Raw genomic sequence first — 16230 nt, forward strand, 5'->3', positions numbered from 1 at the left:
GGTCGGTAGGTGTCCAATATGCTACTGTAGAAGAGTAGAGAAATAACTCCAGAAAGAATGAAGAGATGGAGCCAAAGTGAAAACAATGCCCAGTTGTGGATGTAACTGGTGATGGCAGTAAAGTCCAAAGTTTTAAAGAACAATATTGCATAGGAACCTGGAATGTTAGGTCCATGAATCAAGGTAAATTGGAAGTGGTCAAGCAGGAGATGGCAAGAGTGAAGATCAACATTTTAGGAATCAGTGAACTGGCTCATTGGAAAAGACCCTGATGCTGGGAAAGATTGAAGGCAGGAGGAGAAGGGGATGACAGAGGATGAGATGGTTGGATGGCATCACCAACTCAATGGACATGAGTTTGAGCAGGCTCTGGGAGTTGGTGATGGACAGGGAAGCCTGGCATGCTGCAGTCCAAGGGGTCGCAAAGAGACGGACACGACTGAGTGACTGGACTGAACTGAACTGAATTAAAATGGACTTGAATGGGTGAATTTAATTCAGATGACCATTGTATCTAATACTGTGGGCAAGAATCCCTTAGAAGAAATGGAGTAGCCATCATAGTCAATAAAAAAGTCCGAAATGCAGTACTTGGGTGCATTCTCAAAAATGACAGAATGATCTCTGTCTGTTTCCAAGGCATACCATTCACTATCACAGTAATCCAAGTCTATGCCCCAACCAGTAATGCTGAAGAAGCTGAAGCTGAACTATTCATTGAAGACCTATAAGACTTTCTAGAATTAACAGCCAAAAAGGATGTCCTTTTCATCATAGGGGACTGGAATGCAAAAGTAGGAAGTCAAGAGATACCTGGAGTAACAGGCAAATTTGGCCTTGCAGTACAAAATGAAGAGGGCAAAGGCTAAAAGAGTTTGGCCAAGAGAACACACTGGTCATAGCAAACACCCTCTTCCAACAACACAAGAGAAGACTCTACACATGGACATCACCAGATGGTCAACACTGAAATCAGATGATTATATTCTTTGCAGCCAAAGATGGAGAAGCTCAATACAGTCAGCAAAAACAAGACCGGGAGTTGACTGTGGCTCAGATCAAGAATTCCTTATTGCCAAATTCAGACTTAAATTGAAGAAAGTAGGGAAAACCACTAGACCATTCAGGTATGACCTAAATCAAATCCCTTATGATTATACCATGTTAATAACAAACTCAAGGGATTAGATCTAGTAGACAGAGTGCCTGATGAACTATGGATGGAGGTTCATGACATTGTACAGGAGGCAGTGATCAAGACCATCCCCAAGAAAAAGAAATGCAAAAAGGCAAAATGGTTGTCTGAGGAGGCCTTACAAATAGCTGAGAAAAGAAGAGAAAATGAAAGGCAAAGGAGAAAAGGAAAGATATATCCATTTGAATCCAAAGTTCCAAAGAATAGCAAGGAAAGATAAGAAAACCTTCCTCAGCAATCAATGCAAAAAAAATAGAGGAAAACAATAGAATGGGAAAGACTAGAGATCTCTTCAAGAAAATTAGAGATACCAAGGGAACATTTCATGCAAAGATGGGCACAAAAAAGAACAGAAATGGTATGGACCTAACAGAAGCAGAATATATTAAAAAGAGGTGGCAAGAATACACAGAAGAACTATACAAAACAGATCTTCATGACCCAGATAACCACGATGGTGTGATCACTCACCTAGAGCCAGACATCCTGGAATGCGAAGTCAAGTGGGCCTTAGGAAGCATCACTATGAACAAAGCTAGTGGAGGTGATGGAATTCCAGTTGAGCTATTTCAAATCTTCAAAGATGATGCTGTGAAAGTGCTGCACTCAATACGCCAGCAAATTTGGAAAACTCAGCAGTAGCCACAGGACTGGAAAAGGTCAGTTTTCATTCCAATCCCTAAGAAAGGCAATGCCAAAGAATGCTCAAACTACCACACAATTGCACTCATCTCACATGCTAGCTAAGTAATGCTCAAAATTCTCCAAGCCAGGCTTCAACAGTACATGAACCGTGAACTTTCAGATGTTCAAACTGGATTTAGAAAAGGCAGCGGGACCAGAGATCAAATTGCCAACAACCATTGGATAATACAAAAAGGAAGAGAGTTCCAGAAAAACATCTACTTTTGCTCTATTGATTACGCTAAACCTTGGTGTGGGTCACAACAAACTGAAAAATTCTTAAAGAGATGGTAATATCAGACCACCTTACATGCCTCCTGAGAAATATGTATGCAGGTCAAGAAGCAGCAGTTAGAACTAGACATAGAACAAGGGGCTGGTTCCAAATTGGGGAAGGAGTACGTCAAGGCTGTACATTGTCACCCTGCTTATTTAACTTATATGCAGAGTACATCATACAATATGCTGGATCATGCAAGCTGGAATCAAGATTTCTGGGAGAAATATCAATAACCTCATAACCTCAGATATGCAGAAGACACCACCATTATGGCAGAAAGCGAAGAACTAAAGAGCCTCTTGATGAAAGTGAAAGGGGAGAGTGAAAAAGTTGGCTTAAAGCTCAACATTCAGAAAACGAAGATCATGGCATCCGGTCCTATCACTTCATAGCAAATAGATGGGGAAACAATGGAAATAGTGAGAGACTTAATTTTAGGGGGGCTCCAAAATTACTGCAGATGGTGACTGCAGCCATGAAATTAAAGGACATTTGGTCCCTGTAAGAAAAGCTACGACCAACCTAGACAGCATATTAAAAGGCAGAGACATTACTTTGCCAACAAAGTTCCATCTAGTCAAAGCTATGGTTTTTCCAGTAGTCATATACAGATGTGAGAGTTGGACTATAAAGAAAGCTGAGTGCCGAAGAATTGATGATTTTGAACTGTTGGATAAGACTCTTGAGAGTCCCTTGGACTGCAAGGAGATCAAAACAAGTCAATCCTAAAGGAAATCAGTCCTGAATATGCATTGGAAGGACTGATGCTGAAGCTGAAACTCCAATACTTTGGCCACCTGATGTGAAGAACTGACTCATTGGAAAATACCCTGATGCTGGGAAAGATTGAAGGCAGGAGAAGGGGATGACAGAGGGTGAGATCATTGGATGGCATCACCGACTCAATGGACATGAGTTTGAGCAGGCTTCGGGAATTGGCACTCCTGGTGTGCTGCAGTCCATGGGATCACAAACAGTCAGACTCCACTGAGCTACTGAACTGAACACATATATATACATATATATACACACACATATATATATATATACACACATGTGTATCTATATACAAGTGTGTATGCTGTGACTAAAAATTTCAAAACATTGGTTTAATAGGGTAAGTTTAAACAATGCGACTTTCTTGAAAACTCTAGTGGCACTAGGTAAGTACCATTGTCTACATATACCAATATTCTGATGAAATGAAAAAAGAATGAATATATTTATACTTTACCGTGTTGTTAATGTATTGTATAAAGTCTCTTGTAAATTGAGAAATATTATTATTCAGTAAATTTTGTTCATTTTTTTGTGCTATAAAGAAAGAGAGAAAAAATAACTACTCACAATGTTATTTAAATAAAAGAAAATAAGACATATGCCTGGTTTTAAAAGCCAAATACTATTTTAAGGCTTATGATCAAAATCAGAAGTCAGGTGCTCCTCAATGCTGTTTCCACCCCTGTGTTTGACTCTTCAGAATCAACCATTTTTAACTCAATTTTACTTTTTCCTCTTCCTTCAAAATTTTCTTTCTGAAAAATTTTTTCTTCATAAATTTTTTTGTTTGTTTCCTTTCTTAACTTTTTTCCTACTTACTTCCTGATACAGTTGAGGAGGACATAGACACTCCTATGGTCACATCTCCTGTGAACACTCACAGCCTCCACGTTTGCTTCCTCTAACCTTCTCATTAATTACAGATTTTGTTCAAATGAATTCCAACTGTTTGGATCATTATGATAGTGCAAAGTTTATTCACTGATGAGACAAATGGTACAGTATGACTATATTTCTTTTCTTGTATAGTTTTTGTTTGTTTTTCCTGGAGTTAAAAATCACCTCACTTTTTAAAAAATAATGCTTAGTTTTCCATGTATATATCATTGATTCACACCAAAATCTATAATAGCATTGTAAAATCTTTCTGAAAATTACTTCCCATGTGGTCAGACACGTTAGGTAGTCCATCAGTTCCATTCTTCTGCCCTCCCCCACTGTCTTCTGTGCGTTTTTCTTGAGTCCTACTGCAAAGCTGACCTCCTGAGACTTCCCCTGGCATCTCTCTCATGTTAGACCTCCTGCTTTTTGAAACTCTTCTTTCTCTTAATTTATTTCTTCTATTTGTTGAAGCAAATTTTGTGTAGCTTCCTGAGACATAGTAGATGAGATCTTATATATCTAAATATATCTCTATCCTACATCTCTAGTTGACTGATAGTTCGGATGGGTATCTAATGTAGGAAATTTTTTTCTCTCAAAATTTTGAAGGTAATGTCTTCTAAATTCTACTGTTATATTGATGCTAAGAAGTCTGAAACCATTCTGGTACCTAATCTTTTGTGTAAAATCTTCTTTTTCTCTCTAGAAACCTTTACAATCTTCTTTTGTTTTTTTCCTCCTGAAATCCAGTGATGTGGCTTAGTTAGTGTCTTTTCTTTCATATACTGTACTGGGAATCTGATAGGCACTTTGAAATAGGAAATTCATATTGTCCAATTCTGAGAAATATTTTTGTAATATTTTATTGATAAATTTACACTTTCCATTTTTCTCTGTCTTTCCTGTTAGTTAGATATTTGACATCTCAGAATAGTTTTATAATTTCCTTAAACTTTATCCTGTTATCTCCTTGTTTTTTTTCTATTTTTGGAGAAATCTTCTTAACTTTTTTATAATCCTCTTATTGAATTTTAAAATTTTAGTTGTTACATTTTTTATTTCTACTAACTCTTTCATGTTCTCTGTTCTTTTAAGCATCTTGTTTTTTCATAAATGCAATATCTTATTTTATTTCTCTAAGAATACACCTTTAAGATATATTCTCTATAATAGAAAGAATATATATTCTCTGCAATAAATAGAGAATATATATGCATTATATATAATAATATAGAGAGAATATGTACTCCCTGAGAATCCATATTATGTTCTTTGTGTTGTCCATGTTTCTACCAAATTCTCTTTCTGTCTGCTTTAGTTTCTGTCATTCATGTTGGAGTTTTTTCCTGAGATGTCTGGTGATTTTTGACTATCTAATCCTATTTATGAGTAAGGGACTAAAAGGTTTAGTTCCTACTATCTGAAGCACATTGCTCTTCTGACCCCTTTCCTTCTTTTCTCCTGCCTTCCCTTCTACTTTCTTCAGTGTTTTACCCCTTTGTTTTGACTTAAGAGAATCAGTCCTTGCAGTATACTGCAATATATTGCTTACTTTTATACTCATAGTGTTTCTTACATGCTCCACCCAGTGCAAGAAGGGATGGAGGTTGGAGAAGTAGATATCTGGCAACAGAATATATACACATTGTAAGTCTTGCTAAAAGTGGTAAAAGATGAAGGAAACTTAACTGGGTTAACCAAATGAAAACCTGGCAAAAGTGGAAACCAACTGAGGACTGGGAACCAGACCAGTTACCTAGGCATTTATTCTTATTCTTATATTCTTAAAAATCCACCCTCTGTGACAATTACCACTATTCACTTTGAATATCTGTTTCACATTGCAGCATATGGGCTTCCATGTGCCTGCCCTGTTTTGACACACCGTTTTAATTGCTATCCCCATAGTCATCTTTGCCAGCTTATCAGTCCCACCACAGTGCACACTTTTTATTCCCATTCCAGTACTTTCTGTAATTTTGGTCCTGGCCTCCTGATTGCAATAGCATTTCTTCTATCATCTAGAAGATAGAAATGCTGGAAGTTGTCCTGCTTAAAAACCTGAATTCTTGGCTAATGACCCTTCACTCCCCAGATTCAAGACAAGAGTCACACCTCTAGCATTGTTCTAGATCTGAACTTTTGCATTCAGGTTTAGATGACCACAGCCAACTTTTGGGGGAGAATAATTGTTTTTTATATTAAACACACACATGGTTGTGCCATGCACTAAAACACAAAACATGCTTTCAGACACATTTCATATCCTGTATGAAGCCCCCAGATCTGAGACAAGTTCGTATCTATCTCTGCCTTAGGGTTAGATTAGCGAAAAAATCTAAGGCGTACCTACTTGATAAACGGTTAGTCATAGCTGGAAAAAGATATAATTTGTAAACTTATGTTAAGAAACATAAAAAATTTTCCACATGGTAGAAGGTAAAGAAATTGGTTATACCTTTACCAAGTACAGACAGAAACTATATAATATAGTTGTTACTAATTCTTTGTTTTAAATAGTGTTTAAAAGAGAAGAAGAAAAATTTGACAAGAATTAACAGTAAGATTGTGGTGTGGAGAAGAGGAAACTAGAAGAGGCAAAAAGTAGAGAATGGAGAATTAAAGATGATGGAAAAAGCTTGAGAGAATTTCACCATTGGCTTGTGATGAATGGCCCACCTTGTGTTAGCAGACAACTGTGAAATCCGTACCTGGGCTTGAAGTCAATTACTAAGTACTTCATATCTACCTGTAACAGTTTCAATGAGATTTTGAAATTTTCTGTTTTTGTCTGTGAATTCCTCTTCTGCCACCTGAAGCTGTGGAAGACACTTGTCTAACTCAACTTCCTTTTCTTTGCTAATTTGTGCTTCTTCAGCGAATCTTTGCTAGAAAGACAGAAAGCTGATTGTGAGGTATGAGTATGGAGAATTCACACAATATTCTAGAGTAGAAGGTAAGTTCATTGATGTGGAAACTTCTGTCTTGGACATTTCTTATCCTAAATTGCATAGAAAGATATCTGGCACACACTAGATATTTAATAAATATTTGTTGGCTGACTCACTGACTCTCTGGCAATCTATAATGTTAGGAGATAAATTCGCTAGGCTTTCCAAAGATCCTTTCAGTTCTACAGCTTGACTGCTATGGTTCTATTGCTGTTACCTTATATGTGCCCTAAAACTATTTGAGAAACTTTCTTTTGATTGATCATACATAATGAAACCTGGAGGAGGGCATGGCAACCCACTCCAGTATTCTTGCCTGGAGAATCCCATGGACAGAGAAACCTGGGGTGCTACAATCCATGGAGTCGCAAAGAGTCAGACACAACTGAGTGACTAAGCACAAGCACAGTAAAAAAAATATATGCCAGCTCTAAGAAATGTGGATGTAAGTAAGAAGTGGGGAGGGGGTAGAAACAAATGGATATAATACAATACATGGGTTAAAAGTGCCCAAAGCAAAACATGAACATGCTTGCTTACTTATTCAAACTCAGGTCTTATATAGTTTCAAATGGAATATAGTTGAGTCTCTCCTAGAAAGTCAGGGTGGACTTAAACTAATGACTAAGGCAAAAATAGCCAGCTGACATGTACCATCCACTCTCCTGTCCTGTCAGGACCCCTGAGTTTTAGCTGAGCAGATGCTGCCAACGAGAGTGATTTCTCAGCTTTCCTCCCAGGTGGGTGTGATCAGTGAGTCTGTGAGCAGAAGTGGGTTATGCCATTTCTGGGTCCTGCCCCTAAAACAGGAAGAAGTATATGGCTCTTGGGGCCTTCCTCTTTCCCCTTGCTGGAAGAGGATGAGAATGGACACTTGTACCCGCAGATGTTAGCCTCATGCTGAGGATGGCAGAGCTGCCTTTCCAGCCCTCAACCCCCTCCCTTCAGCCTGTACCAGGAAGAGAAATAAAAATCTCTCTTCTGTAAGACCATGTCAGGGGTTCTTAACTAGATACTAAGACTCTTAAGATTTAAACAGGCCACACCTGACCCAGTTTACTTAAATTTTTTATTTTTATCTAAGTTGAACATACACATAATTTAAAAGAAACCTCAATACCAGCAACATCAGGCCTGTCTCCCCAACAGGAGGTGCCTTTTCAACACAGCCAACCTGAGGCTAATGTCCACTGACCCCACCAAGGTGATAACTCAGCCCAAAAGAAAGAGTCCCACAGGGGTGGATGTGAAGTCCTCCCTGGCTTAGAAGCCTCATGTTCAAATTGGAGCCAACATCTCTTGGGTATACCTTCCAGGTCCATACCAGGGACATGCCCTTTTTAAAAGAGGCACCAAATCCAGGAAAGCCCAATGCCCTGGTTTCCCATTAGTTATTCTCCTGGTCAAGATGCAGCACACCAATAAAGTGTTGTTCTGCACAAGCAATGTTGCCTGATAATACCACTGAGAATCCATCTTTATCAGGTTACCAGGGGAAGGAGCCAGAAAGTGAAGCCAAAATCAATTTCCCAATAAAAGACAGAGGACTGTTAACCCTTCAGTGCACATCTTGCTTATGTTCACTGTATTTTGGCCTCTTTTTGATAGAGCACCTTGCTTGCCCCAATTATAATAATACAGTGATTTAATGGCCTGATAGGTCCCCTTCCATATTGTCATTAGAATTCTTATGAATAACACAGAAAGATAAAAACAACATAAAACACCATAATATAAAATTATTACAATGTAGAATCAGGAGTAAATTTCTCCAGACTGCACTGTTCAGAAACTCAATCATGTATTACCTATACTATGTTCTCTAAAAAAAGAATGGCCTAACAATGGCTGCCTTCCTCACATAAGGAGGTATGTGCATACTTTAATTCATTCCCATGCCTGCACAAGGGTTAGGCAGCCAGCACCACCCTAACAAGAAACCATGCTCTTGTTTTATGCTTGGAGAGAGGACTGGGTACCAGGTGCTGCTGCAGCTCAGGCAAGGGGGTGTTTGCCTGCTGGCTCGGCTTCTTGGAGGTGGGCAGCTTCTTCAGATCATTCAAATCCTCCCTCAGCTTCCCTGTGTCCTGAGCCATGTGCATATGTAGCCCAGTGATGAAAGACTCACTATGAAACCTACTGATTTCGTTTTCCCTCCCTGTGAATTTGGGCTCTGTCCATCCAGAGGTCTTACTGCTGGTGAGAATGATCCCACCAAGGGTACAATAATACTCCCATAAACCAAAATCTGAGGTTGCTGCTGCTGCTGCTAAGTCACTTCAGTCGTGTCCGACTCTGTGCAACCCCATAGACGGCAGCACACCAGGCTCCCCCGTCCCTGGGATTCTCCAGGCAAGAACACTGGAGTGGGTTGCCATTTCTTTTTCCAATGCATGAAAGTGAAAAGTGAAAGTGAAGTCACTCAGTCGTGTCCGACTCTTAGCAACCCCATGGACTGCAACCCACCAGGCTCCTCCGTCCATGGGATTTTCCAGGCAAAAGGGTACTGGAGGGGGGTGCCATTGCCTTCTCCGAAATCTTAGGTTACTGCCTCTCAATTTTGGGCTCCTCATGCCAATTGAACTAAAGGCAGAAATGGGATTCCAATGTGCCTGGGGTTATTGATGATGATTTTCAAAAGGAAAAGGGATTTATAATAGTAGCATCCAGGCTGCCATCTGTCCATGTCTTTGTGTAAATGAGGCACAGGTGGACACAGCCCTGCAGGGGGCACATAGCCTGGCAAACAGATTATCTGCAGAAATTTTCTTATCTGCAGTCTTCCACTTCTAATTTACTTGTTTTGCCTTATTTCATTGTATAAGCTTGAATGCAATGTCAAATGGTGTCGTCTTACTCCTGACTGTCCTCATTGGTTTAGCATTAAGTATGATGGGTAAATTCTGTCATCTCTGTTTCAAAAATCATCTGAGATGATGATTACCTCTGACCACCCCTCAGTTATCATTCTAAGTCAAGCTACTTGGCATATTGATCTCACTTCCTAATTGGTCTTCCTGTATCCACCACTGCTTTCCTAAATTCTGTTGAATATAGCACCTAGAGTGATCCTATTTAAGTGAAAGCCATATTATTTCAGAATAAATAATATTCACTCAGAACCTTCCAATGGCTTCCCAGCCCATGCAGAGCAAAAGACAATGTATCCATGAGGACCTACAATGAGGGGCAGGCCTGGAGTTGCCCCTTTTAGATCTCCCCTCAAGGAAGAATTCACTGACCTGTGACAAGGAAAGGGGCTAGCTGACAGCCTCCCGGGTGGTTGGCTCCTTCAGCGTGACCTTGGCTATCTAGCCAAGACCAAGCTCTTCAGTGGCCTCCAACTAATTGTGTAAGCAAGGAGATGGCACAGGGTGAGGGCATTTCTGCCCAAGGCAGGCCTCTTCCTACAGACAATCCTGGCTTTGGAGCTCCCTAGAGAGAGTTTGCAGCCTACATAGTGGCCCCTGGCTAGTCCTTTCATAGGCATTACACCCTAATAAACCTTTGAACTCCTAACTCCATGTCAGCATCTGCTTCTAGAAGATGAGTCCCTGCCCAGCTGGCACTCTCCCCCATTCTGCTGCAGCCACGCTGCCTCCCCGTCATCCCTCAAATAGAAAGTCTAGTCTCAGAACCTTCAGGCTCAGCATGTCCTCTGCCTGGAGCCACCTTCTCCAGATGTCTGCACATCACACTTCCTCATATCCTTCAGGGCTGTGCCCTTCTCTGACTCCCTGTTTAAAAGGGCACATAGACTGCATTATATATACTCACCCTAGTCTACTTTCCTATTTTTATTTTCTCTATAGCATTTATTGCCATTGAAAATATCACATGTTCTACTGTTTATTTTCAGACACCCCCCCCCACCCTAATGGAATGTTTCATAAGGACAAAGCTCTTTATCTGTTTCCCACCCCTCCCTTTTATAAATTTCTGTTTTTCAAGATTTAGAAGGATACCGAGCACCTAGACATGCTGCGGCCGATGGAGAAATGCCTTCCACCTTGCGGCTTCTTCCTTCTGTTCCTTCTAATTTTGTATGCGTTTGTGCAATGCTTTTTTTCCCTTGTTTGTTCCCTGAGTTGTGCCAGTTTCCATTTCCCCTCTTGCTATTTCTGGCCATCCCCTTCTGACGTCTCTTCCCTGAGTTCCTGTATTTCCATACTCCTAATCTTCCTTGGCACCTCTATGAAGTTTTTTCTGAATTCACAGATGAATGTTGAATCATAGTTTTCAACTGTTCCAGAACAATTTTATGAAAGTTTCATTCCCCCTTCACCTGTTTTTCTCATAGTATTTTTATGCAAAAGATTTATCTGCTTCTAGAATTGACTTTTCCTGGGACCAGTTACCTGCAGAGGGTTTCTGCAGGACATGGCAGGGTGTGTGTGGCCGTGGTGGAGGGCGGAGAGTGGGCTTGGATCAGGGGAAGATCTAAACTTTGAAATGTAAGGACTGCCTATTCCCTTGCTACAGCAAGGCGCTGCTGCCTTCAAATAAAGCTCCTCTTTGGGGTAGCCAGGCCTTTTTCCCTCTCTTCAAACTGAATTAAGTTCAGGAAGCCTTCTATTACCATCTCTTTACTTCTCAGCTACTTTATTAACGGTGGTCTCCAAAAAATATGCCCTTGCCTGTCAAGGTAACACCAGCACCTTGAAAAGGTTTTTGTTTTCTGTTGTGTTTCCACTCTCTGCCCTGCGAGTCTTTCTCTCCAGCATCCATGTTCTATTCTGTGCCAGGGCGGCCCCTGGCAGTTTCCAGGTCAGTACCATGCCCTCTCTTTAAGGAGAACCTCTGAGATTGCCCTTCTTGGTCTCCCTCACCCTTCATTCCTCTCCCCCACTGTCTCCTCCACATGATTTTCTCCAACACTCTACCTTATCTCCATGGATTTTTGCCAGCACTTCTACATAACTTGGAGTGTGTGATTTTTTTTAACTAAAAAAATATTTCTTGTTGCTCTATTCCTTTTTTAGGAAAAGAAGAAATATTCAGAATTTAATTGTAGTCCTGTTCAAACTAGAAGATTTACTTTACATTTAACTGAATAGTTTGGGAGATACCCTGGAGAAGGGAAAGGCTACCCACTCCAGTATTCTGGCCTGGAGAATTCCATGGACTGTATAGTCCATAGGGTCACAAAGAGTCGGATACGACTGAGCGACTTTCACTTTCACTAACTGAATAGCATGAAATATACCCTCCCCTTCATACAGCCACATAAAATTGTTCTTAGATATAAAATAAAACTTACTTCAAACTTGCTTAATTCTTGAATTAACTTTCGTTCTTTGATAACAAATGCATCCTCCTCTTGTTTTAATTCTAATGTAAGTTGTTCAATCTTTGCCAAAAACTCGTTGATATCGTGTTCTCTAATACTGGTCTAATTAGGGGAAAAATGAGAATTTATCATCTGTCTTGTAGCAGTCAGTATTAATGCTTGCAAACAGTCAGATAAATTAATACCTTTCTGCATGACATTTGGCTTATTTGTCTCAGTAACTACTGGGGAGGGAGGGATGTTTTTTCCCTTCAGAGATTAATTTCGTCACCAAACAACATGTGTAAATGACATTAGGAAATTGGGCATGGAACTAGTAGGGGCTGGAGGGTAGGCAGAGCATAAATAAATAAATGATGTTTAGTCCCTTTATTTTTAGAGAGTTTTCCTAAACACTGTCCTCAAGTTTCAGTTACATACTTCAAAATCATATTCTGGAGAGAATTTCTACTTTGCTAAATTCCTACAGTTAATACATAGCAAATGGATACATTTCTTAAGAAAGTTACATAATTTACTCTAGACATGAAATCAGCAATAAGGTAAAGCGTAATGAAATACTGAAGAGTTACTGATATGCAATCAATATAGGGAGTGAACACAAGCTCCTTGGGTTTCTTTACCTCTTCTATTAATTCACTGCGCCTATTTTCAGCTTCTTGAATTTTATCTATAAGTTCTTTTATTTCATCTTTTATATTTTTGACCCAACGTGCATGTTTTTTTCGCAAACAAGCTATTTTCCACTGAGTTATAATACTGGAGATGAGAACAAAACGAGTTATCGTCAAATTGACATCACAGTTCATTGAAAAGATGAAAGAATTCAAAACAAAACAAATCGTATTATGATCATACAAAATTATCTGTGCTATTGATGATGCAGACTAGGCACATTAGCTGAAAAAATAAGACAAAACATTAACGGCCCAAATGCCATCTCCGCAAGCTGCTTCACGGGAAGTTGTGTGAGTACATACAGCGGGACAGTGGACAAACCACACTTGATAGCTTACCGCCTCTAGAAAAGGATAGAAATGGGGAAGGCTCCAGGGTGGGTGAAGAAAGAGGAGTCCCAGACAGAAACGGTAAAGGAATTATCTAAATCACTCAAAGTGCTAGTAAGAAATCTCAAGCTTCTGAATTCTCGAATTTTTCTCTCCACCATAACATAAAAAAGATAACTAGAGAAGAGTAAAAATGTGCAACTAGAGTCTTATAAATAGTATAATAACAATGACAACAACAATAAAATATATCTAAGTTTCTGTGGGTGTTTTCTAGGTGCTGGGCACTGGGCTATATACTTCACATAGATCATCTCATTTATCATTCATGCTATCTTACAAGGTGGGTACTACTATCATTCCTCACTTTATAGGGATGGGAGCAGACAGATATTAAATAACTCAGCCCTGGTCATAGAGCTAACAAGAGGCAAAACAACCAAAGTAGTCCATCTGCTGAGACTGTGTGCCTTAACCACTCTCCTCTGTACCTTCACATCACCTTCCTTACTGGTCCACATAGGCACCTGGCTGAGTAAGACTCATTGTCACAAATCTTGACAAGTATACTCTGGTGACTTCACATGTTGGAATGAAAAACTTTGTTTCTGTTCAATGAACAAAATATCAAACTAACAAACACATCTAGAGCCAAGAGAACTCACACAATTTAATTTTGTGGGAAATAACTTCCATGGACTCTAGCAACCAACAAGCACTCTTATTTTTTCCAACTTTGGGTTACTGTTAATTAAGACAACATACAGTACTTATGATATAAATAGCTTTTTTTTTTTTTTTACCATCTCTGAGTTTCTCTTTCCATGTTCTCATTCAGGATTTTTATTTGTTTCCGATATACTTCCTTTGTTGCTCTAAAAATAAGAAAAACATATTGGATTTTGCATTTATGGGAGCTGTTAAATGTATAATAGACAATGTATAATTCTTCAAAATAATGCACCCTTATTGTGGTAGCACAATAAGGCTACCATCTAACTGGGAGACAAACAAACCAGCACAACTAAAGATTTTAGTGCCAGACTAATAGAAAGACAATTACAATTTTTTTTGGCCAGTGCAAACTGATTTTGCAAGTTTTGAAGCCAAGAATAAGGAAGAACAGATTTTGGTGGGGCAGTTGTGGACAGGTTATTAAAGAATAATATTTAATAGAGGGAGGAACATGGAAGTAATATCTCACCAAGGAAAAGACATCATCATTTGCAAACACACAGAGGAAAGGAGCAGCTAATCAGGAAGCTTGGGACTAAGGCAAACTTACTGCATACAGAGGACATGAAGGGAAATAACCCTATGACATAGGAAGGGTTTAGGTCAACAAATTGGCGAGGAACTGGATTTTAGACTGAGTTCTGATTTGCTGCAATGTATAATTTAGACATTAGTCACAGGTATAGGGGGCTTCCCTGTAGTTCAGATAATAAAGAACCTACCTGCAGTGGGGAGTCTCAGGTTCAATCCCTGGGTCAAGGAAGATCCCCTGGAGAAGGAAATGGCAACCCACTCCAGTATTCTTGACTGGGAAATCCCATGGACAGAGGAGCCTGGCAGGCTATAGTCCATGGGAACTCAAGAGTTGGACACGACTGAGCGACTGTAAATTTCACTTTCTCCCATAACTTAGAAAGCCAATATATATTCTGGAATTAGGGATAAGTAGTAAATATGGCACCCCACTCCAGTACTCTTGCCTGGAAAATCCCATGGATGGAGGAGCCTGGTAGGCTGCAGTCCATGGGGTCGCTAAGAGTTGGACACGACTGAGCGACTTCACTTTTACTCTTCACTTTCATGCATTGGAGAAGGAAATGGAACCCACTCCAGTGTTCTTGCCTTGAGAATCCCAGGGACAGGGGAGCCTGGTGGGCTGCTGTCTATGGGGTCGCACAGAGTTGGACATGACTGAAGCGACTTAGCAGCAGTAGCAGTAATTAAGAATGAAAGATGTGCTTGTGGATCTGGGGTAGAGGGGAATGTGGAGACTCTAACGTAGGTATTAGAAGCAGCTTATGTAGAACTCAGCACCTGTCTATCCTTTCATTGAAAGATTCAATGATAATGACCTTTCTGGACTGTAAAACAAGAGATAGCCAATTATGAACCTCCTTTTCTATAGGATATTCCAAATTTTATAGGTTTGTTACCATTTATTAAGAAATAAATGCAGAGGAATGAAGATTAAAATGTTCAAAGGCAATAAACATACCGATGAAGCTCACTGAGAGTAATAAGTCCTTCTTCCATATTTTTGATGTCTACTTTTCTTTTTGATAGGAAGTTTTCTTTCTGAGCTATAAATGCCAGTTGTTTTTGATTTCTACCATGAAAAAATAGTATGTTGAACGTTGAAATCATTTTTAACTCCTTAGCATAAGAAAATATGCAATCAAAACCAAGAACTCAAAATGTAGTTTGAAAATTTCAATTCCGGAACTATTTACCAGATAAATTAGTAAAAAATAGAAACAAAGTTTTTTTCCCAGTAGTGGCTAACTCTAAATTTATGAAAATCTTCAAGCCATGAAAAGAACATTAATTGTAATAGTAACTATAAAACCATAAGAATAGTTCAATAGCACTTTGCCTTTCTGAGTGGATGTGTCTCTTTTAATGAATTTATCAATTCTGGTATTTTATTTTGGAAAATGTGAAGGAATCAATCAGACTAACTTTAGATAGAGGTCTACCTCTTCCTAGCAGTGCGATCTTGAAAAGGCACTTCACCTATGGATGAGCCTCAGTTTTGCCATCCATAAAATGGGGACCATAATACCTATCTCACTGGTTATAAGAATTTAAATGAAATGTAAAGTGCTGAAGCCAGTGAGCAGCACCCATGAGAAATTCTATGAAAAGTGATTATTTTTTTGTCCCTAACTTACAGAGTGAATGGAGAAGGCAATGGCAACCCACTCCAGTACTCTTGCCTGGAAAATCCCATGGGCGGAGGAGCCTGGTAGGCTGCAGTCCATGGGGTCGCGAAGAGTTGGACACGACTGAGTGACTTCACTTTCACTTTTCACTTTCATGCATTGGAGAAGGAAATGGCAACCCACTCCAGTGTTCTTGCCTGGAGAATCCCAGGGACGGGGAAGCCTGGTGGGCTGCTGTCTATGGGGTCTCACAGAGTCGGACAC

At 39.7% G+C, this 16230-nt stretch overlaps 1 protein-coding gene across 1 annotated transcript in view; it reads right to left on the bottom strand.

The window, feature by feature from the left end:
* Positions 1 to 16230, bottom strand: part of CCDC175 (coiled-coil domain containing 175) — a 77930-nt gene that overhangs the window by 23608 nt on the left and 38092 nt on the right. The window contains exons 10-15 of the mRNA XM_055538233.1: positions 15300 to 15410; positions 13873 to 13944; positions 12686 to 12821; positions 12033 to 12164; positions 6571 to 6709; positions 3394 to 3473 (exon numbers count right to left, since the gene is read on the bottom strand). Coding sequence (XP_055394208.1) covers positions 3394 to 3473; positions 6571 to 6709; positions 12033 to 12164; positions 12686 to 12821; positions 13873 to 13944; positions 15300 to 15410 — 670 coding nt within the window. The remainder of the gene's footprint in view (positions 1 to 3393; positions 3474 to 6570; positions 6710 to 12032; positions 12165 to 12685; positions 12822 to 13872; positions 13945 to 15299; positions 15411 to 16230) is intronic.

This window comes from Bubalus kerabau, chromosome 10 (assembly GCF_029407905.1).
Source record: "Bubalus kerabau isolate K-KA32 ecotype Philippines breed swamp buffalo chromosome 10, PCC_UOA_SB_1v2, whole genome shotgun sequence".
Classification (NCBI taxonomy): Eukaryota; Metazoa; Chordata; class Mammalia; order Artiodactyla; family Bovidae; genus Bubalus; species Bubalus kerabau.